This window comes from Seriola dumerili, unplaced genomic scaffold (genome assembly GCF_002260705.1).
Source record: "Seriola dumerili isolate Sdu_G_001 unplaced genomic scaffold, Sdu_1.0 BDQW01000149.1, whole genome shotgun sequence".
NCBI classification, from domain to species: Eukaryota; Metazoa; Chordata; class Actinopteri; order Carangiformes; family Carangidae; genus Seriola; species Seriola dumerili.
The window spans coordinates 24,763,700-24,787,954 of NW_019174404.1; the positions used below are offsets into that span (position 1 = coordinate 24,763,700).

At 41.1% G+C, this 24,255-nt stretch overlaps 3 protein-coding genes across 4 annotated transcripts in view; 1 reads left to right on the top strand and 2 right to left on the bottom strand.

The window, feature by feature from the left end:
* adck1 (aarF domain containing kinase 1) overlaps positions 1 to 11,290 on the bottom strand; it is a 142,271-nt gene extending 130,981 nt beyond the window's left edge. For both annotated transcript variants that reach the window (XM_022750621.1, XM_022750620.1), the window contains exons 1-3: positions 11,064 to 11,290; positions 8,366 to 8,505; positions 7,506 to 7,589 (exon numbers count right to left, since the gene is read on the bottom strand). In XM_022750621.1, the coding sequence (XP_022606342.1) occupies positions 7,506 to 7,589; positions 8,366 to 8,497 (216 nt within the window). In that variant the 5' untranslated portion in view covers positions 8,498 to 8,505; positions 11,064 to 11,290. The remainder of the gene's footprint in view (positions 1 to 7,505; positions 7,590 to 8,365; positions 8,506 to 11,063) is intronic.
* Positions 11,291 to 12,318: 1,028 nt separating this feature from the next.
* On the bottom strand, positions 12,319 to 14,970 carry slirp (SRA stem-loop interacting RNA binding protein). The gene is made up of 4 exons (XM_022751272.1): positions 14,862 to 14,970; positions 14,138 to 14,196; positions 13,277 to 13,384; positions 12,319 to 12,726 (listed from the first exon to the last, which is right to left on the bottom strand). The coding sequence occupies exons 1-4, from the start codon at positions 14,926 to 14,928 to the stop codon at positions 12,658 to 12,660; spliced, it is 303 nt and encodes a 100-aa protein (XP_022606993.1). The 5' UTR covers positions 14,929 to 14,970; the 3' UTR covers positions 12,319 to 12,657.
* Positions 14,971 to 15,037: 67 nt separating this feature from the next.
* alkbh1 (alkB homolog 1, histone H2A dioxygenase) lies at positions 15,038 to 23,225 on the top strand. The gene is made up of 6 exons (XM_022751271.1): positions 15,038 to 15,297; positions 17,397 to 17,505; positions 18,088 to 18,250; positions 20,437 to 20,527; positions 21,933 to 22,126; positions 22,321 to 23,225. The coding sequence occupies exons 1-6, from the start codon at positions 15,169 to 15,171 to the stop codon at positions 22,772 to 22,774; spliced, it is 1,140 nt and encodes a 379-aa protein (XP_022606992.1). The 5' UTR covers positions 15,038 to 15,168; the 3' UTR covers positions 22,775 to 23,225.
* The last annotated feature ends 1,030 nt before the right edge of the window (positions 23,226 to 24,255 follow it).

The window sequence follows — 24,255 nt, forward strand, 5'->3', positions numbered from 1 at the left end:
TTACTATGAGCTAAACTGCACACACCAGCTTATTCTTACTTGTTCTCAAATGTTTTCTACATGTGTAGTGTGGTACTATGTTACATAGGAGTTTCGTGTTAGTGTGGAGCCACAGTGTGTGTTCCTGAGGAGGAGAGAAATCACAGCACACTTCACTAGTTACAGAGGACAAAAGGCAGTCAGTCCATCTGTTCTCTCATTGCAGGCCATATTCCTGTGGTCATTGGCAGACTTCTCTCATGCTTGTTCTGCTGATACACTTCTAATTGGCCTGTGAATGGCCCCTCGGTTCACTAGGGCAGCCTTTGATGAGCCTGGAAGACTGGCTGCCTAAGTGGCTTTTGAGTGAAGCTCTTCATGAGATTCTGAAGCAGCTCGGCTGCTCTACTGAGAGACAAGCAAAGGGTGACAACAAGGAAGATGAGACGCAGACAGAAACAAGGCCTCATTAACTGTGCAGTCAAATGTGCCCCTCACAACTAGAAAAAAGCATTAGAGGGCACTGAAAAGATAACTTCATATGACACAGGCTTTTAATATTATGTAATTGCAAAGCCTGTTGCTGCGTACTGATATATATACTCAGTAAACTAGTTTGTAAAGGTCACCAAGCTCAAACTAATGCAGATATAATGTTATCTAATCCAACACCCTGAAAGAAATTCACCCTCATGAAGGCTCTAATGTTTTTGTTGGTTGTTGATTCTATTGACACACGATGACACTCACCACAGATCACTGAATAAGTTACAACCAGATTCACAACATATTATCATGAATGTTCTGGGCTTTTTGTGAGTTGGAGTACTGTGGATGCTGTGACAACTATGGCTATACACTCAGGTTCGAATTCACACAACGGCCACAGTAGATTAGTTACATAACAAATGTCGTAGAAAATACGAAACAACACCCTCTGCTTTTCAAAATAAAACATCAGCTATCTCTGATAGGTATCCTATGCCAGCTCAGCCAAGTCCTCGCACTAACAACATTGCAAGCACTGTAATTGACACACATCATCTAGCACTTACGCTGGAGATGTTTAGTGAGATAGCATAGCGAGCGTACACCACAAGTGCTACCCCACCCAACTTTCGCGAACATGCGATACCAGAGGTAGTGGCCAGTTGAGGGTTCCCAACAGGTCCTAGCCTTTAGCTTAGCCCCTGCTTTGCATCCACGGTATGGCTTCTTCAGCTCAGCTGGTATGGGATGTTGAACTCCCTATCTGGTAATCTTTAAAGCCAGGAGTTCTTCATTTGTGTACATTACTTTCTCCATCGTCAGACGAAACAACAACGTAGAATAAAAAACATCAATCGACAAAAAATATACTAATATATACAAATATACTATGAGCTAAACTGCACACACCAGCTTATTCTTACTTGTTCTCAAATGTTTTCTACATGTGGTAGTGTGGTACTATGTTACATAGGAGTTTCGTGTAGTGTGGAGCCACAGTGTGTTCCTGAGGAGGAGAGAAATCACAGCACACTTCACTAGTTACAGAGGACAAAAGGCAGTCAGTCCATCTGTTCTCTCATTGCAGGCCATATTCCTGTGGTCATTTGGCAGACTTCTCTCATGCTTGTTCTGTGATACACTCTAATTGGCTGTGAATGGCCCCTCGGTTCACTAGGGCAGCCTTTGATGAGCCTGGAAGACTGGCTGCCTAAGTGGCTTTTGAGTGAAGCTCTTCATGAGATTCTGAAAGCAGCTCGGCTGCTCTACTGAGAGACAAGCAAAGGGTGACAACAAGGAAGATGAGACGCAGAAACAAGGCCTCATTAACTGTGCAGTCAAATGTGCCCCTCACAACTAGAAAAAAGCATTAGAGGGCACTGAAAAGATAACTTCATATGACACAGGCTTTTAATATTATGTAATTGCAAAGCCTGTTGCTGGTACTGATATATATACTCAGTAACTAGTTTGTAAAGGTCCACCAAGCTCAAACTAATGCAGTATAATGTTATCTAATCCAACAGCCCTGAAAGAAATCTCACCCTCATGAAGGCTCTAATGTTTTTGTTGGTTGTTGATTCTATTGACACACGATGACACTCACCACAGATCACTGAATAAGTTACAACCAGATCCACAACATATTATCATGAATGTTCTGGGCTTTTCTGAGTGGAGTCTGTGTGTGTACATACTTTATCACTCACCTTCAGCAGTAATTAGTTACATAACAAAATGTGTAGAAATAGAAACAACACATTATTTATTAGTGTTTCATCCAGGGTAAACATTGGAAGTGTTTATTGACCATCATTAGCTAGCTGAGAGTGAGAGTGCATGCAGCGTCCCACAAGTCCCCCCCTTACAGTGAAGCCATGAGGTTCAACACACTACCTAGGTGAATCACTGAGCTAGGGTAGAGAGAATAAACAAGTCTATGATAGCTCTCTAAATTTCATCAGGCAGTTGCCAATTTAAACTTCATGTTGCCAGTCCAATCGTGTGCTTTTCTGTGTGGATCACTGTACACAGAGTAACACAGGGCAGGCATGTCCCAGCATGGGAGGCTGTTAAATTTAACACAGCTATTCTTTTTTTTCTTGAAAAAGCATACATTTGACAATATTCATTTTACATAGTATCAATATTACTCCAGAAGAATCCCATTGTGTACATTTAAAGCAGAAAATTATGCAGTACTTTTGATACACATAATAGATGCCTCTAGATGCAAGTCACATTATACCATTACTCATTCATTCTGACAAGTCAACTATAATCTGACTTTATAGGTTTAATGTACTCAGTCCACCTGGTCCAGATCAAGCACTTTTTTTCTTTTTGGACCACAGCCAGAAGTATTCCTATCAGTTATCACTTAACATTATTATTACACCCTACAAATGGGATCCATGTACACAGCATCATATCTAAAAGGAATGCTTACACCAAATACATTATTAATGTGTTTGTGTATTTCCTGCCAATAATGCATAATATTCTGGCATTTCCAAAAAATATAGAAGCGATTGGTGAAGAGCTAGTTGAATTCCACTATGCTGACATATTCTTCTCCAGCCCTCCTCTGGGATATTAAAATTCCCCTGCTTCTCCCATTTCTCTTTTATATACAGTGTATTCTCAGACTTGGACTGAAGAATAGCATTGTACATCTTGGCGATAATCTTATTACATGTAGTGGATTTGTGATGTGGAAACAGCAGTTGCTGTAACTTAACTATCCATTCTTCAATCCCAAAATTTCACTTGTTTGATGATAGCCTCACCGTCAAGACATCTGCATACTAATATGAAGTCAAAGTCACAACACCACCTACTGAAAACAGGAATCATTTGATTTACATGACATTTTCATTAGCAGTTCTACACTTAATATTCAGGAACATATTGCGAGCTTGTTGAGTAGTCTCTGGCTTCACACAGTGGACAGAATCAAGAATGCATAGAAAACACACTACATCTTCTTTGCTGCCACACAGTCTGTGCAGGAAATGTCAACCAGTAAGTTTGGTGTCCGGCGGTCGCAAGGATACGCTGCTTCAACCGGCTTGCTGCAAGATATTGCAAGTTTTGTTTGCATTCTCAATTGAGTCCACCAGGTGGAGCCAGAGACCATGCATAACACATATGGCTGAGTGTCAGAGAACACACAATGAAAATGTCACGTTACTTTATGTTTTCAGTAGTTCGTGCTGTGACAATGACTTAATATTATTATCCAGATGTCTTCAGTGTGAGACCATCATCAAACGTGAAATTTGGGAAATTCAGTCTGTGCAGGGAATCTCAAACCCTGAGAACGGTGTTCGGAGGTTGCTGGGATGCACGGCTGCTTTAACAGCCAGGCTTGACCAGCAGGGCCCAAGGGGCTGTACAGAGTATCTGTGTGTGGTGTGCGTGTGTATGTGTGTGTGTGTGTTGTGTGTGTGCTATAAATCAGAATCACTTATTATCTCACGAAAAATCTTAATTCTACCTGGATTGTGCTGTTGTGTGTGTGTGTGTGCTGTGGTATGTATGTGTTGTCACATACACAAGGCTAGCCATGCTGAACCATGGTCTTTAAGGTTCACTAAAGCTCTCTTGCTGCAGCAGAGCACTTTTTGCCAGACCTTTACAGTAGCAGTCTCCTAAGTGAACGTGACTGAGCTGTGGCCTTTAAACAAACACCAGCACAAATCACTCAATGTAACATGAGATCCAAACATCTGAGATAAATGGGAAAGTGGTCTCTGACGTTTGGACCCCACTGTATATCAACTGACATTTACTGTTACCTTTAACCTGCGAGTGGGGTTTCTCCTACAAAAATGATCCTGTTCAGTGGATATGACCATGGGTAATAATAAAATCTGATGTTGAAACATGTCTGCTGCTCAACAGTCTTGTGTCAATTGGAGGTTCATTTCAAGTTTAAAACCACAAATTATTTGATTGGTTTATTTGATTGCCAGTTTCTCCCTTGGACTTGTCATGGAAAACAGGACTGCAGAGATTAATTAAATAATCACTAAATACCCTCAATGAATTAAGACCACTAGATGTTTAGATGTATTAAATAGTACAAACTATATCTTGATAACAGAAAATAGTTCCCCAGATAAAATAACACTGTCTAAGGTGTCTGTAGTTATGAACCCACCAACTCAGTTGCCCTCTAAAGCTTTTTTGCATCTTTTAGCTCATTGTTTTGACTTTCTGGGGTGAAACTTTATTGTGTGGGTTCACTCAGTGCTCTCATCAACTGCCACCAGCAGGCAACTATTTTCAGTGAAAAAACTCTGCTATGGGGGAGTCACGTGGCGCAGTGGGTTACGCAGGCGCCCCATATACGTATAGAGGCTACAGTCCTCACTGCAGCTGGCCCCCAGTTCGACTCCCGCTTCGGTAGGCCCTTTCCTGCGTGTCATTCTCCCTCTCTCTGCCTCCCCATTTCCTGTCTCTCTACTGTCCTGTCCATTAAAGGCACAAAAAGCCCAAAAAAAAATAAAAAAATAAAAAAACTCTGATATGCTCATTACCAAACAGCAGAGAGACTAGAGAATAGCTGGTGAACATTAATGGTGGTGTAAGTTTTTTCTATCCCTACCTAGCTAACGTTAGCATGAACGGCTGTTCACTTACCAGTCTATTTCAGCATCAAACTTCATTCCTTTACTCGCCAACAGTCTCCAGTGTTGGAAGGAAACACCAACTTTAACTCTTGTTTTGCATATTTTTCTATCACTTGTTTTCATGCACTGAAGTTAGCATGCTAACGAGCTAGCCCCAGCCTCTCCCATATCGTAATACTATTTTACGAAAGTGAGTCTCAGTAGTGTCCAGTCTGTCCTCAGTTTAGCATGAGAGGTTGTATTCTAACTCGCTGGTTTAATTGTTTGTTGTTAAGTGTCTAAGTGGTTAGAGATTGGCTTTAAAACCCAGCACGACAACACAAAAGCAGTTTAGGGTACTAAAAAAATCAGAGAACACAAGAACAGAGGCTTTAGCTGCACTGTGTTGTGACCATAAATAAAGATGGACATAGCGTCCATGATGTCATCCATAGGTTCCTGAAGAGCAGCTTTTAAATTCAGACTGAGCTGTCCCACCTTTGCATTCGAGCCAGTACCTGACTGCGCCGATCTCCCGGCTAATTCAAAAATGGGCAAAGAGGTGGGGCGTGTTTCAACCCGAGACTTTGGTGCATGCCGGCTTGTGACAGGCATACACTCACCCACCTGTCACTCAAAGTGGCACGCCCTCAATTATGCAGAACTTTAAGCCTTAATAAAAATTTGAACAAGTGAGTTATATAGCCCCTTGTCTGCCTCCGCCATTCAGACTTGTTTCAGGTCACATCCCTGTTTATCCAGAGTCATAAAAAATGAACCAGTTGTGTGAAATTTTGTCATAATTGCCTTGTGAAGTCTTGAGTGAGATATTGTGTCCACGAGAATGGGACATATAGATGGAGGGAGAACAGATAAACAATGTTGGGACTCATTAAAGAGACTACATGTATCTTTGTTCCACAGACAAAGGATCTCACTTCCCCACAGTTTCTCACTGTTCACACCTGGGGACGACCCTCCCCCAGGGACCTCACTGACCAGTCAGTGTTGGTCAGTGTGTGACATGTAACCACCCAGGGTGTCACCAAACAAAACCAGATCTCCTTCTTTGTTCTCGCTCTCTTTTCTTTTTGGCTTGCTCTGGAGAGCAGCTCCTGCTCTCCCCTCTTGGCTCTTCAAGGAGCACCAAGGACCCAGCCCAGGTCAGCCCTGCTACCTGAGACAACAGATCTCTTGCTGGCCTGTTCACAGCAGACTGCAACACTCCTCAACAGCAGCGACCTGCTTTGGACAAACTGAGAGTGAACCAAGTTCTCTTCAGAATCAGCGGCTACAACATAAGGTCAGTCAGCTGATTTTCCAAGCAACAGGAGTCACAGCAGAGTTAGCGTGGGACAGCTAACTCTGTGAGAAGAACAAAGGAGATAACAGAAGAAGCAATACAGCCAGACAGGACTTTACTCCACCAGGAAGCCTCCCAACTCACTGGACACTTCAACAACACTGGAAAGGACCTCTTTGTTTTGTTCCAAGGACTGGGTAACGTTTACTAACTGGGCCTAACCTCACCTAGCATAGCATAGAATAGCACAGCACAGCTAGGCAGCCGAAGTATAAACCTTTGTTAATGTACATGTTGGTTAATGTCTTGTTGTTGAAATGTTTGCTTAGGTTGTGGTTAATCACACAGTCAATTGGGTACTTGTATGTACACACACATACCTGTAGTACGTGTCAGTTCTAAAACCTGCATGCAGCTAACCTTCTCCCTCTAACCTGGTACCTTTAGATTACATGAGCTAGGCTAACAGTGAAACTTACACCTTCCCTCCCCCACACACTAGGTGGTCTCAGCAGCCATTTTGAGTATTTTTTTGTTTACCGCCATCTTGTGTAGTCTTCCTTCGGGTCACAGCGAACATTTTGAATTGGCCATCTTGCCTTTGTCTGTCCCCACAGACACACACACACACACATATACATATACACACCTGTAAATACTAGATTTGACATTGTGTTACTCTGTTCCATTGTAAACAAATGTCTTTAAGTATAACTACTGGTGTGTTTACTGTTGCACAAGTGTGTATATTGCCAACCTCTACTCAGTAGAACTCCAATCCTTCAACCTTTACTTACTGTTGATATGGTAATTTGGTTATAGTTATTAAGTTAATTATAAGTTATAATTTAATATTATTATTTAAATATTAATATTTTCTTAATTTATGATAGCCAATAAATTGATAGACAACCAAAGGTCCAACATTTATGGTGTCCCGCTCGTGAGGCAGAGCTCAGACCCAACAACAATATGGCTACCGCTCTGTCACTGGTGCAGAGGCATAAAAATTTTACCAGAGAACTGGTGGGTGCTTTTATTGTGAAGTAGCTATACGAAATGCACTGTCTTTGTCACTGAGTTAATAGTTTGGAAAAACAAAAAAAGGGCTTATCTACCTTGGACTTGAGTGCCCAGTATTCCTCTGTGCCATATTCCACATGTTTGAATGCAGTCAGATAGTCGTAGCTGATGACCGCCGTCTGCAGACAAACAGAACTGCAACATGTAAAGAACTGAGGAGTCACGGTTGTACTAATGAACAAACAATCATAAAATCAGCAAAAGCAAAACATTTAAGTCTGAAACCTCGCTATGGAATGATACTGAAACTATCAGCTGTAAAGTTGATTTGAATGAGATCATTTTGGAAAGGACTGAGTGAGCATTAGCATTAGCAGAATGTTGTTCACTGAGATGTCCAGTCACCTATCAGAAGCAAGTTTCAAGTTTAAGCTGCAGCGGAATCCAGAGGGAATTGAAGAAAAATCTCATAAACAGTGCAGTATGCTTTGGGAAATTGGTTTTCATTTATGTATAATATACAGAACATCTAATGATCAAAAGGCAACAACATTGAAAAATATCCATTTTATATCTAAATAGTACAGCATGCAAGTCTTCTATCATGAAGCCAGTTCTACTGGTAGAGATCGATAGCTGCCAACCCACTAATCTTGCTTTGTGGCACAGGCCTCTGGGAACTGAACCTGACGTCAAAACAAAAACATAGAACTTCTACAATCCCCAAATCAAGATTCACAGGGTAGGGGTGTCGTGTAGCATAGTGGCTACAGTCCTCGGTGCTGTTGGCCCCGGTTCGAGTCCCGCATCGGACGGCCTTTGCTGCATGTCATTCCCCCTCTCTCTGCCTCCCCATTTCCTGTCTCTCACTACTGCACTATCAAATAACGGAATAAAATGCCTTATAGCCTAAAAAGCCTATATGAAAAAAAAAAAGATTCACAGGGTCACTCACAGTAGCTGCAGCTCGTCCGAAGCGGATGATACTCAGGTCATTGAGGTCCAGTTGTCTGTTGTACAGATAAAACCCAGAGGAGGCAAACAGTGCTGTAGCCAGAGAGGAGACTTTGAGGAGCCGACCAGCCATCAGAGGCACTGGAGAAAGAATGAATATGAAAAGCACGTTCTGACAGACTCCAAGTTTATGAAAAAAAAGTGTCAAAGATGGCAAAGATAAAAGAATAGCTGTGTTTCATCAATTCATAAATGTGACAACTCTGAATGACTTTTTATTGCAGCTGCTGGTGCCTTCAGGACTAGCTCCCCTGCCTTCAGCAGCAGAGCAAATAGTATCTTCGCCACTGATACAGTGATGTTTGGCATGACTTTAAGACATTTGGGGTGGACTTCTGTCCATCTTTGGGGAAACACTGGATTCTTTCTTCGGAGGAGAGAGGTAGAACCAAACCAAACCAAGAAAGCTAATTTTCTTCACTCAATATTCAGTGTTAAACCAACTCAGAATATATTGACATACTGACTGAACTCTGGCCTTACGTTGGTGCACATGCACCAGCAACAGCTGAGCCACAGTCATTACAACTGAGCGTCCAACATGCAGCTGCAGGTTACAGACTAAATTTCATCATTTCTACAAACCGTGCTCATAAACACACTGTGTGTCAGGTGTATGTATGTGATAGTAATTTAGTAAAGGCACAGCATCTTTTACCAGATCAGTAACAATAACTATTTATTTATGTATATTTGTATTTACAATTTTTTGTTTAATATTTTTAAAGGGTCCCACCCCTGCATATAGCAGTTTAAGGTTTAGGAAACTTGTGCTATCTGATCACTTAAATCCTATGGATGTGACTTCAGAAGCTGTGCTTTGAACTGTAACTTTGGTTTGGTCTGTGTCCTATAGAAATCACCTACACACCAGTAGAGGTCACTGTTTAACTGTGGTTTAAGTTAATAAAGTTCAGTATGAGGCAGATAATTTTATTCATTTGTAAAATGTCAAATCTTTCACCATGTATGGTCTTTTGAAGGCGTCACTGTAAGAGCTGAAAGTTATATAATTGAAATTGCTGCATAAAGGAAAAACAGCAGATATGCTATGATATGATGTTATTGAAATATTCAGCGCAATATTACCTAATGGTAGTGACAGTCAGTTCTCACAAGTGCAAGTACACATGTTCTGTCAAGATAGAGTTATCAGATAGGAACAGAAACGTAGCAGGGAACATACCAGCAACCATATAACAACACAGATAAAATGACATCAATGATAATTCCTCTGCCCCAGTGCATGCTGGGAAGCCTTCAGGTACACCTACTCCCACTGTGCTCAATGAACATCAGTCTCGTCTGACTCGTCAGATGTTCAGTGTTCACTGATTTTAAAATCAGAAAGCAAACCAGCTAAGCCAGTTCATTTCAAGTATCCATCAAAATCTCTTTCAGAAGATAAATATCAACCTTCATCAACATTGAAGACATGTCAGATGTTTTAACCCATGCAGGGTGAAGCAAATTCACCTTCGACCAGAATGGTCTTTAAAAAGGGATAGACTATTATCACTGTCACTAATACCATGACCTATTTCACGCTGTCAGGCTGTGTTTGTTGTTGACTGACAGTCAATAAACCAAGGATGAATGGTACTGAATGAGAGACAGAAGATGCACATGGAGATTGGGTCCTCAGGTTTATGGAGCATGCCCTTTATATGGCCTGATGCTGCACTGCAAATATTCAGCTACAACTTATCATGTCCACATTGTGTTCCTGCAACAATAACTGTGTTTGTGTTTAAGATCTCTGTGATTATGATTCAATACATTTACCTTTGGAAACTGAAAACCTTCCAAATCTGACATTGTGTGGACAATATGTGCACATTCCGTCACAATGTTCTCATCCTCTGTCATTAAAGGGTAACTTTAGCAATATAGCATTGCATTTCCACAAAGTTGGGAGACATGCAAAATTCAAATTAGAAAAGGAGCAGCCAAAGAAAAAGAACTAATGCGGCAAAGACACAAATATCTTGACTTTTAGTTGATCAGTGTTTTTTGGTGGACTAAAACACTGGAAGCTACATTTTCTATTATACAACTAGATAGTTTGTTCATTAGATCCTCCATCCTGTCTATCAGTTGCCACACTCCTTTTGTTTGTAATGCAGGATTTTTTTTATAAATATGTAGTTTCCAAGTCCAACTGTATGGTCCAAACTGAGGAAATGCATCACTAAGAATCATCAACCTTAGTTTTGCTGGAGTATAACTAATCATAGCAAGATGAACCTAATCTGTAGAAACTTCATGGAATGCCCCTTTACACAAGGTCGCCTGACAGAGAGACAGGCTACAGGGGACATAATTACAGGCAATTAAAATGCATTTAACCGACAGTCGATAGCAGGGGAGAACCTGGATGTTAGTGCTGCTTGGTGGTTTGGTTCAGGTTGGAGTTTGAATCTCACGTTAAAGGTAAAACGCCGCATGAGCTCTGGCACATGTGTGTTATGCAACGACCTGCTGCATAACAAACTAGTTGAAACAGACACGGAACCACACGACCGACTTGTGACGAGCATCCACACTGAACCGACCCGCCGAGTTTCAACAAGGGGAAATCCTTCACTTCGGACAAACAAATCCATTCAGTCCACTGTCTGCGAACCACAGTGTCTTACCGGAGTCTCTGCAGTGTGTCTTTCACTTGCCGGTTTCGTTTTGACCTCTTGACGAGTTTTCGACTTGAGAGCGAAGAATTCTGGTTAACGTAGTAAACGGGAGATGTGGGCAACTACATTTACATTAGCTATAGACTCGCACGATACTATAACATATAGAGAGATGACTTCTATGATGCTCATACAGAAGGTCGGGTAAACGGGTTCATGAAGTGAGACTGTATGCCTTGATTGTCGCCGTTTATGATAGATCAAAACTACAACATGGACGACCACAATGACGTATTTTACATGCGTCAGACGGTGATCAGCTGTTCATCAAGAGACGCCGGAAGGCTAAACAAGATTAAAAAAACAAAAAAAGATACATACATACATACACATATACATATATATATATATATANTTCTATGATGCTCATACAGAAGGTCGGGTAAACGGGTTCATGAAGTGAGACTGTATGCCTTGATTGTCGCCGTTTATGATAGATCAAAACTACAACATGGACGACCACAATGACGTATTTTACATGCGTCAGACGGTGATCAGCTGTTCATCAAGAGACGCCGGAAGGCTAAACAAGATTAAAAAAACAAAAAAAGATACATACATACATACACATATACATATATATATATATATTTTTTTTTTTATCTTATCTTTTTTTTTTACCTTGTTCAGCCTTCCTTATACTTTATATATGTATGTGTGTGTGTGTCGATTTGTTTTTATCTTGCTTCATTTCCGGCTCATTCTTTTTTTTATGTTGCACAACCTCATATACAAAGGCACACACACACAAGTAGACTAAAAACGATGAAAAAGACAATAACAATCCAAAAAAATCAGATTTTAGAAACTTCAGAAACTTTTAAAAACGCCCACCGAAATTATCCAATATGCCTAAAAATGTATGCTTCATTTAAAATATTTTCAGCCATTCGAAAATATTATATATGAGTACATTTAATCGGATATTGGATTGTTGCAATGGGCGTTTTTAAAAGTGTCTGAAACATTTTTTTTTCAGGTGGCCCCGTGCGCAGCAACACATCGCTCTGCCACTCTGCCAGGTGCTGCCTGTCGGCTTTCCTAACTGGGAGTCGCTAAACAGAATCTTCTACAGGTAATTTACCAACTATTCATGAGTACCTCACACACCGACCCCCCCCCCCCCCCCCCAAAAAAAAAAAATCGAACTAAAATACTACATTACAAATACCAGCGCTAATCAAACAAAACACACATTGAAATTAATGTTGTGAAAGTTTTTATTCCCATACATTACAAATTAGTGAATGGTGTTCAGTTAGCATTAACCGGCTGTATCATGTTTACGGTGTGTGACAGAATGGTTACAGAAAGTACAGCACTATAACTGACAATAAATACAGTCATTAACTTGACAACTCCTCAAAACAACGACAACAATGCTCAGGCCCCAAATCACTGGAAGTGAACAAAAAGAGGAACACACATAGGTTCACACAGACTTATACACACCACCAAGTTTTCCTATTGGCTGAGCAAAAGAATAACAGAGAATAACAAAAGATCTTTTTCTGTCTCAATAATGCAGTAATAGCAGAGAGATTTAGTCATGTTCACTGTCTTTGTTTGGTTTCTGCCCTGCAAACAGCCGTCTATTCCTCTGAACCTGGAGCTGAATAAAAAAAAATAAAAAAAAAGGGAGAACAATTAGGATAAGGTACATACCGAATATCAGTATTTTCAGGTTGAGGCTCATGTCCGATTGAAACTTAATTATGTTTAGTGACATTTCTAAAAACACACTTTTAACCCCTTTTTGTATTCATGTTTCTTATCTTTTCATTTTTTTATAACAATGCCGTGGTTTCCTGTCCCCATTTTCAAATGAGCATAAACTAATTTAAACAGACCTTTGACTGTCATCAATTCCAAATTAAATGATTTACATGGTGAATTAATTTATTTATAATCATTTTTGAACTGTTATTAATATGTCAGAAAATTTGAAAAGGTAGATAATATACATGAATATAAGATAAATACAAAATAGTTGTTAGTAACAAACCCCCATTTAACAAAAAGGCCAAACTATACAAATATATGTAAAAGCTCTGTTTCATAAACTCTATCTTCTATACTCTTAAAGTGTTGTCAGACCAAAATGACACTGGCATGACGAGGACAAAGACCTAGCTGGGTGATGATAATATTTTTACTTTTACCTTGGCTCCCTCCAGCATGTGTGGCTCCTTCTGAAGTGCATTGTTCAGGCCTTCCTCTGATGTGAATGCAACCCAGCAGAAGCCTCTGTGAAAGCCTGTTTCTTTATCCTGGTACAACACACAGCACACAGTCAAACACACAAACACAGGCAAACATAAAACCAGACTTTATGTTCATTGGATGGATGATTCAAGAAGTTTTAAGCCTCTGTATGTTCATATTTATACCAAACACAAAAAACAATGGTTGCCTGGAAGAAGGAACACAAAAATCTGAAAGACTATGGTATGAATAGGAATGAATGAATGGGAAAATGATTAAACTTAAAGCAGTTTTGCATCTAACCAGGGAAAATAGTAGCAGAGTGCATGTACACACACATATATATATATATATGTATGTATGGACAGAACTACAGTGGCCCCAAGAGCTCAACACACAGCAACTTAAGAAAACACATGAAGACAGACAAATTCTGAAAACATTTTCATCAATTTGACAACACATAAGCTGCAAATACAGAAGTGTTTCCAGGGGACCGAAAAGGTGATGAACCTGTCTGGGACGCACTTGTTGTTCAATCCTTTCAACTTCAAATGCCACAATTGGGTGTTGAACAACAAGCGCGTCCCAGCCAGGCTCAACACTTTCTTTTAGGTTATTTTTTTGTTTATTTTTTAAATATTTAATTGCGATAGCATCAGTTAGAGAGATGGGAAAGTCAGTGAGAGAGAGAGGAGCTACAGGTTGAACTCAAACCTGGCCACTGCGTTTAGGACTACGCCTTCATGGTACGCACTCCACTCAATACTGTAGAATACACAGTAGAGCTAGTCAGTCACTCTGATGTGCCAACTTACAAATGGTAGAAGACATTTCTTCACTGGGCCAAACTGTCCGAAGTACTCCCTCATCTCCTCTGAAAGATACACACAGACATTTAATGTTCTCAAACACAAACTCTGAGTTTCACTAACTGAAGACCTGCACTACAGCATAACTGACACTTACACACTCAGTTTACAGTTTATTAGGTTACAGCTATCTAAAGTTTATGCAGTCTTATACAACAGCCCGGCCATAAAGCCTACATTTCCTTCACTTTTTACTGAAATTGCATTATACGTGTGCACAAAATAATAGAAACGTCTGTCAGTATAACACAATCATTGTTCAATAACACCACAAGCTGAACCCTCCAAAAGGACCATGAGGTTGAATCAACATCTCTCTAACACAGTTTAACTGCACATTACATCCTTCATGACGGAAGGGTTTGTTGCAGGACTGTTCCACTAGACTTTTAGTTAAGTTTGAAACATAAACTGATCACTGCGTGTGTGTTGCTGGTGTTTTATATGGAATTGAAAGAAACTGCTCAGTTATAATATTAAAACAGATTTTGACATCACGCATTACCCTCGTCCTCCTCCTTCTCACATGCAGAGGCTGTTATGAGATGACGGTGTGACTGACACATCCAGTAGGTTATAAAACCATGTATAAAGTACAGTGAGTGGCTACAGATACATATCTTTCTGCCACTAAATATGAAAGATCATTTAAACAATTTAATCAACTTACTGCCGGCTATAGTCCATGGTATTTTAGACACGAAGACCTCGAAAACTTTCTTAGAGGGCGCCGCCATGTTTGGTCGTTCGTCTGCCACGCTGAACAATGACGTAAAATCACGTGATACAAACTGGTGTAGACATGTGACAGAACAATATGTTGCAACTTGAGGCCCAATCTCGATAAGTGTTTGTGTGTTCTTCAAATTGTGTTCATTTTTTATCGTTTTCATTATGAAGAAATGTAAAACCACTTAGTTGGGAATGCTCCGGAACGGACTTGAGTTGAAAGGTTACCAAGTGACGTCACGGCCAAAATGGCAGCCTACATGGTGGAGAGCGGAGAGGATGCATTTAGAAAAATATTCAAATTTTACAAGAGAAGACACCCTCCGCCAGATTTCAGTAATGTCCTTGACTTCTCCAAAGATGTACTGAGTGACAAGGTGAGCTAAGTGTCAAACCAGGAGAACAGACATTGTGGTTCGCAAGAATTACGTGATTGAGCCTGATCTGAGTCAAAGTGACGGTGTTGTAACTTGCTACTTTAAGGTTCGTGGACACATTTGTAGTGGGTTTAAATTAAAAAACGAGGACTTACGAAACCACCAGAAATTGTACTTTAAATTCAAAGTTGGTCTTGGCAGTGGCGGAAGTACGCTTCACACGCTTTACTGCCTCATAAGGCCGGCGTTATACCTCCGTACATACAAGCGGTTAATCAGCAAAATGTAATTGAAAACATATGTTTGAAAAGCGTTATCAACAAAACGTTTAGGCTTTGGGACTATCCGAACCAAAGGACGTAGGTGATTAATGTAACACAGTATGATAATTCAGGTCATGTGTTTTCTTGAGCCTACGAGATAGATAGATAATTTATCACCAAGGAGAAATTCATTTTGCCATTAGCTCATTGTTGATAATAATGATAACAGTTAATAATATTAGTCCACTTCCTTTGGCTGAGACAAAGGATCTCCTGAACCTTTCCGCTCTGCAGCACAGTGAGATGAGACGTTTGCTGTAGCTGCTTCTCTGTCTTGCCAGAATGTTGTGGACAGGATCGTTGGTATTGGCCTCCATCTTACATTGCATGCATCTCTCCACAACAGTCCTGAGTGAGTCCAGACTCAAGCCAAGCACAGACCCAGCCTTTTTGACCAGCTTGTCCAGTCTCCTTGGGTTCATGTCTGACATGCTGCTGCCCCAGCAGACTGCAGCATAAAAGAGTACACTAGCCACCACTGACTGATAAAACATTTGCAGCATTTCACTGCAGACGTCAAAGGACCTGAGCCTCCTGAGGAACAATAGCTGGCTCTGCCCCTTCTGGTAGATGGCATCCGTGTTCAGGGACCAGTCCAGTTTACTGTCCAGGTGAACGCCTTGGTATTTTTAAGTGTGCACCACCTCAATGTCCCTCCTTCTAATGTTGACTGGCTGAAGGGTGGGCCTAGACCTCTGAATGTCGATGACCATCTCCTTGGTCTTGGAGATGTTCAGAAGAAGGCAGTTCTTGTTGCTTCATTCTCTGAAGGCCACCACAGGTCCCTGTACTCCTCTTCCTGCCCATTCCTGATACACACCGTGTAAGCTGTGTCATCCGAGTATTTCTGGATGGGGCAGGACTCAGAGTTGTATTTAAAGTCTGCCGTATACAGGGTGAACAGGAACGGAGCCAGAACAGTCCCCTGTGGAGCCCCAGTGCTGCTCATCACTGTCCCTGAGACACAGTTACCCAGCCTGACGTACTGTGGTCGTCATGTCAGGTAATCCACAATCCAGGACGTGAAGCAGGGATCCACCCCCATCCCTTCAAGCTTGTCTTGTTAAATGTACTTGAATAATCGAAGAACATAATCCTCATTTAACCACCTGGCTCATCCAAGTAAGAATGGGCCCGGTGGAGCATGTAAAGGACAGGATCATCCACTGCAATATGTTCTTTGTAGGTGAACTGTAAGGGGTCTAGTGCATGTTCAACCTATGACCTCAGAAGGTGGAGAAGCAGCTGCTCCAGGGTCTTCATGATGTGTGATGTGAGGGCCACTGGTCTGTGGTCATTTATCTCAGCCACTCATCCTACTTTAGGTACCGGAACGAGGACAAGGAGGGAAAGAAGCATTTATTTCATAAAGAGTCAGGAAAATGTGAAAATGTTAGCTGAACTGGAGTTAACTATGTATAAATATCAGTGGAAAACAATGTGGGATACACCTGCTAATGGTAACATATATGTATAATGCACCGCGGTACAGACTGTATAGACTCCAAACATCACCAGAGATGAATCAATGAACATCCTTGGCACAGACTGTGCAGTATTTGAAGTTCCATAAATTACAGATTGGTGTCAGAATGTTTGTACCAGGTTGCATTAGATTTCTTCTCCATATTGGTTGACAAGTCTACATAGCCTATACTCAATGAACGGGATTGGCTGGGAGAAAAAGCTGTGGCTATTTTTAATATTTACATCAGCCACTGCAGCAAACTGGATCCCTGATGTTACTTTGTGTGTGTGTGTCTGTGTGATTGATAGGTAGTCCCAGCTAAATTGGACCCAGTGACAGTGAGTGATGTGGAGGCTACGAGGGTTGGATTAAAGCCTGTCAGAGACTGGAGAGCCTTCGGCCTGCAGGGCTACCCAGGTAAACACAGGACAGATGGACAGACAGACAGTTCTTTACTCAAATCTAACTCAGATCAATAGTTTAACACACTCTCAGACCAAAACTAAATTCAGTATTTAGTTGGAGAGAAAACATACATAGAGCAAAACACCAGTGGATGACAAATAAAGATGATGTCAGTAAGATGTTATTCCTCTAGTATCAATACCAGATCAGTTTCAGTATTCCTGATCATAGATTCTCCAACTGTTTGAACTCTACTGGAGGGGTGACAGCATTCCTCCAAAACCTGTGGTGTTTTGATGATCTTCTTGGAAAGCACTGCCCAGCATGTCATCTCTAAATCTACCATTGATGTTCAGTTTGGTCTAGATCATTTTCATACTTATCAAACCATTCAGTGAGCCCTCAAGCCCTGAGTGCAGACATCTGCAATTTGTATCTCTCCTTACCCTCAAGGGTTTTCTTTTCATTTGTTGCCTGACTCTGCATGAGAGCGTCTTCTTTCAGTGTGGCGTACTAATGGACATCAATATAACAATGGATTAATGTTATCAAACATTTCTATGACCCAGTTCTGTAATGTTGTGTGTTGTTCAGGGTTCATCTTCATCTCCAACCCGTTCCTGCTGGGCTCCCAACCGTTCTGGGTCAGACAGTGTTTGAAGACTTACCCTCAGAAGCCCAACGTCTGCAACCTGGACATGCACATGTCTCTCTCTGACACCCAGGACATCTGGGGTAAGAGCATACATGCCCTCAGGTAAGATTAGCTCTACTCCTTCCCACGGACAATTCTGACCTGCGCAAGTTAGCTGTTGTTGTGTCATTCCTTAAAGCGATTTAGGTAATAGCCGGGGAAAACAATAATTACCCAAACTTTTGGTTGTTCCTTTGCAGTGTTCCTCTCCCTGAAATGTCAAATTTTCCTAGTACAGCTCCAGTTCATCCAGCTTCAGGAAATCTAGCTGCCACTATCAAATATCAAATAATCACAGACTCAGTATCTCGATAGATAGATAGATAGATAGATAGATAGATAGATAGATAGATAGATAGATAGATAGATAGATAGATAGATAGATAGATAGATAGGTGTTGTATAGTTGTATGGCCTGATGGCACTGGGAACAAAGGATTTCCTGAACCTCTCTGTTCTGCAGTGTAGTGAGATGAAACATTTGCTACTATAGCTGCGTCACTGTCCTGCCAGAATGTTGTGGAGAGGTTGGTTGGTATTGTCCAAGATGGCCTCCATCTTACATTCTCTCCACAACAGTCCTGAGTGAGTCCAGACTCCTGCCAAGCACAGACCCAGCCCTTTTGACCAGCTTGTCTGTCCAGTAACCACTACAAATAGAGCCTGATCAATAAATTGTCTGTCTGACAGTCTTCAGGTTATCACAGACTAGGGATTGGTGTATGTGTCAAGCCAGTAAATGAAAATATTAGGTAAATGTTAGTATAGAAATTTTGGAAATATGTTTGGGATAATTTAGAGACAGTGTCCTTGTGACAGTTTCCCCTGCCACTGTTGACACACCACACCAGCTCCCCACACTACCATACAACTCACATGCCACATGTTAGCCAGGTAGCTTGCTACTGCTAGTTGGTGGGTGCACACACTAGACTACATTTAACACCTTAGCAAGTTCCCTGTGCTATTTTTCTTTCCTATAATACAAACACACGTTTTGAGTTGCACGCACGCACACACACACACACAGACACCATTTTTAGTTCATTTTTTTTTATTGTTTAAAGGTTGAAGGCCATTGTTGAAAATTAATTTTGTTTCTAAGTCTTACCACAGCACTTCCTGGTTCCGGGCAGTGTCAAAGGACCTGAGCATGGCGTCGAGCTGGCTTTTGTAGTGCCTGAGGGAATTAGGAGCATGCTCAGTCCATCCCACTGCACCGTGCCAGTTGATGGGGATGTTGGATGTGGTTGTTTCTGTGTCCCTAGTTTGGGATATTGGGTGAATTCTGTGAAGATGCCTGTAATGTGTGTGTTGAAAAATGTAAATATATTATTGTACAGGTTTCTGAGATGAGAAACGGCCTGTGGCCCCCAATTGATTACTTATTTAATTCCATTAGAAGATGGTATGGTCCAGGGGGAGGGGCCTATTCTATAAAATGGAGGGAGGTCTGCACTGCCGGGGGGCAGTTAGAGGAGGGCTGTGCAGCTGTGCAGACTGATTGAGGGCTGCATTTTCATGTTGTTTTGGGATTGTCTGGGAAAAGGACAATAAAACCTTTAATTTTTTTTGCACTGAACTGACTTTGTCATGCTTCCTGTCACCGACATTTACATTGGCTGACATTAAAGTACAGTTTTCCAGTCAGCCTTTCGCCAACCTACCCTCACTCAGGCCAGAGTGTGACAGTCCTCATTTCATAGTTTGTCCAGTAGAGAGGACTGCCAAGTTTAAATCTTGAGACAAATTTTATTTATTTATTTAGTTTAAATTTTATTTATTTATCTCTTCACATTAATAAAACCTTTGTACATTTTTCCATCTTAAAACCTCAGTGCATTGACGGTTTAGTGCCAGCATACACAAAAGCTGTGATTTACATATTTAGAAAGTAGCTAATTTCACTGCCAACAAACAAATGAGGTTTTATTGAAATTTTTCATGCCAAAACTGTTTGCGAGTTCTACTGCATATGTGATTAAAAATTGTAAAAGCCTTTTGTGTCTCCAGAGGGAGCTGTGGGAAGTCTGATAAATTGCCTCAAGTGATGTCATTGGAGTCAGCGTTAGTTGGTGCAAGTTGTTTTTAATGTGTCAGTCAGGAGTCTGACAGTGTTATAGTGAAGTGCAATGCTAAATCTATGCAGTACTTTTGCTTGGTTTGGTGGAAGCTTGGTTTAGTGACGGTACACTGGCCCACTGTTGCCTGCCTCTTTAAGTGTGTTCTGTGTTGGATTTCCTCCACAGTTGTCCTCCCTCTGGAAAGAGAGAACCACTGACTCTACTGGAGAAGCTGCGCTGGGTCACTCTGGGATATCATTACAACTGGGATACCAAGGTAACAGTGGCGGCCGCCGGTCTTATAAGGAGGGGAAGCTCATTTTCGGCCTACATCATAAAATGTGTCCGTTTATTTATATGTAAATTCGCAGTGACAGAAGAGAGTCGCTAAACACAACGCTAGTCGTTTTTAACAAAGACAAAGTTGCTGAGGATCAGTAACGTCTCCAGATCAACTCCGAACAACGGAATGAAAAACTTGAAAAATGCTCCGGTGGATGCTTATACTTCAAGATCGCTGATTCGCTCATTTCGCTGTCAATCAAAAAGGGACTCAGCCTCAGACAGATCATCCAATCATCATGCAGACGCCGAGCGTCAGGGCCAGCCCACTGCCCCATAGACCCCCAGAGACGCTAAGCGTCCGATGGGCGGGACAAAGCCTAGCATTTATCCAATGACCGTCTAGTTTCGCTGCAGTGGAACAACCCACTCTGTGCTTCCCCACTGAAGTCAGTAGACACTCGGCGTCTACACTGTGTAAAGCACTGTGGCGCTGCGGGGATGAATGAGAAGGAAGTCGTGTCGGTTACCTGTGATAAGTAGCTGATTCTGAACAAAAGATGAACGTGTTCTAGCGCATATTTAGTCAATGAAATGTACACACAACAGTACATATTTGACCACTTATTTTGTTGACATTTTAGGGGAAGCTGAGCTTCCCTTGCAGTCTTAGAGCAATCGCCACTGCAAGGTAAGCAACGCAGCCTGCTTTGTTAGAAGATAATGTATAAATCTATATCCACATAAACAACAAGCTTTCAGGAGCTAGGGTTTAAAATACCGACCCTAAACCACACCATGCTTAAAGGTCCCATCTTGTGGAAAGATGTATAAAGCAGGTTTAGGTTCTGTATAAATACTGTGAACATATTGAGAGAGGAGATGCACAACGACATTGAGATGGCTTTTGGTTCTTAAAACCAGAAATATATCTTCTTATGGATCAACACTTCAAATAAAACACAGGAGAAGAGGAAAATATGGAGGATCAGGCCAGCAGCGTTTTCTGAATCTTATGCTCATTTTCTCTCTTTATCTAACTGTCTGTAATAAAGGATTCAAATTTTCAAAACATAGTTAAAAACAGACAAAATAGACATAAAGTTGTGTAATTTCAGAAGAAAATACAGACTCCAGTTGTCTAAAACCACCATAAGGCCACCAGGAGTATTTAAACACATCATTTGTTTTCTTCATGGACCTTTTGTTTTTTTCATTTACAATTTGTGAGATGAGCCAAAAGTCTTGTTTGTTTTAAGAACTTTGTCTGTGAACAAGTTTGAAAAAATGTATGGAAAGAAAACTGGTATTTAATATTTCACAGCCTGTTACAACATATCTCTCAACATTGCTTTTCTTGTCTAGTGGTCCAAATGTTTCCTTTATTGTTCCCTTCACAGACTTACTCTGCCAACCATTACACTCCTTTCCCAGCTGATCTTCATTTGCTGTCCTTACAAATAGCAGCCGCCTGTGGCTTCCCAGGATTCAAAGCAGAGGCTGGAATCCTCAACTACTACCGACCTGATTCCTCTCTAGGAATCCATGTGGACGAAGCAGAACTGGATCACAGCCGGCCACTGCTGTCATTCAGGTGAGAGGGGAGAAGAGTATTAACTTAAAGACAGGTTCAGGATCAGTTCACACATTTTGTTTTGATATTTGTTTTATTGTACCAGCAGTTCAGGCTGTTACTAATTTTTCTGTAGTCAAGGCATTTTGGTAATTGCTTGGTTAAAAACAGAAAAATATTCCAATCCCTTCACTGTTGTTGTTGTCTTTTTCTAGTTTTGGGCAGTCAGCCATCTTCCTCCTGGGAGGCACACACAGACAGGACCCCCCCACTGCTATGTACATACACAGTGGGGATGTAATGGTTATGTCGGGACAGAGTCGCCTCCTTTACCACGCTCTCCCACGAATTGTTCCAGTGCCACAAGACCATACCCCTTTAGAGATGGAAGTCTGCAGCCTGGCCTCCTCCCTGCAGGACAGCACTGTGATGGAGCAGATATCAAAACAGGACTGGATGGTGTGCTCCAAGTACATCCAGAGCTCCAGAGTGAATATGACTGTCAGACAGGTGCTGGGGTCTGGGCAGAGCTTCCCAGAAACACCCGCTTATCACCAAAGGACTGATGTAGGCCAGACAGTCGAGTACCGAGACCGCCCAGCAAACAGAGAGAGTGGGAAGAGAAAGAGGAGTAGTGGTTGTGCCTCTGTTGATACTGTAGAGACATGAAACAGACCAACTAGTGTAACACTCACTGAGAGATGTGACGGTGCAGGGGATATTTGCATCTGACACCAGAGTCCTCCTTTGCAGTGATGTTGTGCTACTTGTCACCTTGATTTAAAAAAAAAACAACAACAGAAACCACTTTAGTCAGATGTGCTTTAATACTTACACCTGATCCATAGTTAGGCTGTCTGCATAAAGAGTGGCACAGCTGGATCAGCTGTCATTCAACCTGAGAAGCCATGTTGTAACTTTTAAATGGTTTTGAGTTACCAATATATGCACTGCCCACATAAAAAGATGGGCACACTGTTATCACCACCAGCACAGCTGTATTTTTACCCCATTAAAAAGTTTGACAAATGTCATGTTCATGGATAATATATTCTGAATAATAATCCCACCAAGAAGAGCTCAAACTTCCACCAAGGCCAAACACCAACAATTCCTGATTATTAGCCATTCAGGTTATAAATTAATCAATTAAAAATGAATAATTAATCATACATTCTCTTTGAATACGTTCACACTTGGGTTGCTCATGATGGGCAGCTGACCAGCTGGTTGGGTTACTTTGACCCAGCTCCTTGTTCCTTTATTTAAGGTTAGGGTAAGGGGTGAATGACAGTTACATTACTGTTAATGCACTGTTCTTTTGGGACAAATGGAGTCAGTATTTTCAGAATGATCAAAAAATATACATTATGGTCAATGATCAAGAGGTCCTCCTAACGGATATGATCAATATCCAGACCCCGTGAAAAAAGACGGAACAAATATTACCACCTGTGTGACTGGCACCTGAATTGTACTGTTGGGAATTAATGGAATCAATATTTTTTTTTGAAATTCATTGGCTGTAAGTAGGCTACAAGTAGCATCATCGATATGCAGGTTAAAAAATTTACAACCAATTACACTTTGTTTTGCTTTATAGTAATATTAAATAATTATAGTAGAACAATTGGTCAGAAAGTGAGTGAACTCAGATCAAGACCGACCAGCTGAGCCAGGAGGTCAATAAATTAAAACACAATGGTTTGAAAGGGGCTTTGGACATTTGCAGTGTGAGGAGCAGGCATGGGTAGGGTGGCTGGGCAGGACAAATGCACTTCAACGGCCCAAAACACTTCCAATAAGAGAAACAAGCTGCAAATTCATAAACAATGCAGATTCAAAAACGCATACGTAAATACAAAACAAATACAACAACTGCAACGTGTGGCAAATGAAAAAACGGCTGCAGGAAGCCAAAACAAAGACATAAATAGCAAATGCTGCAAATACAGAAACAATGCAACAACAAAAACACAAAACCACCAAAACAAAAATCAGAAAAAAGTGCTGCATATTAAGACAACACATCTGAGGTCGCTACTATGAAGGAAGTTCAATATACCCGGGATCACTTTTAGTTATCTGGGTTAACTGAACCTAACATTGACCGTCCTGATAACCTGTACTACAAAGCTGGTTATCAACTG

Bases quoted from the DNA above. Each gene is read 5' to 3' on its own strand.
- slirp (XM_022751272.1), bottom strand. From the start codon at position 14,928: ATGGCGGCGCCCTCTAAGAAAGTTTTCGAGGTCTTCGTGTCTAAAATA. The intron at 14,197-14,861 runs GTAAGTTGATTA...TGTATCTTTCAG, and splicing joins ACCATGGACTATAGCCGGCA to AGGAGATGAGGGAGTACTTC. The intron at 13,385-14,137 runs GTAAGTTGGCAC...GTGTTGTACCAG, and splicing joins AGAAATGTCTTCTACCATTT to GATAAAGAAACAGGCTTTCA.
- alkbh1 (XM_022751271.1), top strand. From the start codon at position 15,169: ATGGCAGCCTACATGGTGGAGAGCGGAGAGGATGCATTTAGAAAAATA. The intron at 17,506-18,087 runs GTAAACACAGGA...TGTGTTGTTCAG, and splicing joins CGGCCTGCAGGGCTACCCAG to GGTTCATCTTCATCTCCAAC. The intron at 18,251-20,436 runs GTAAGATTAGCT...TTTCCTCCACAG, and splicing joins AAGAGCATACATGCCCTCAG to TTGTCCTCCCTCTGGAAAGA.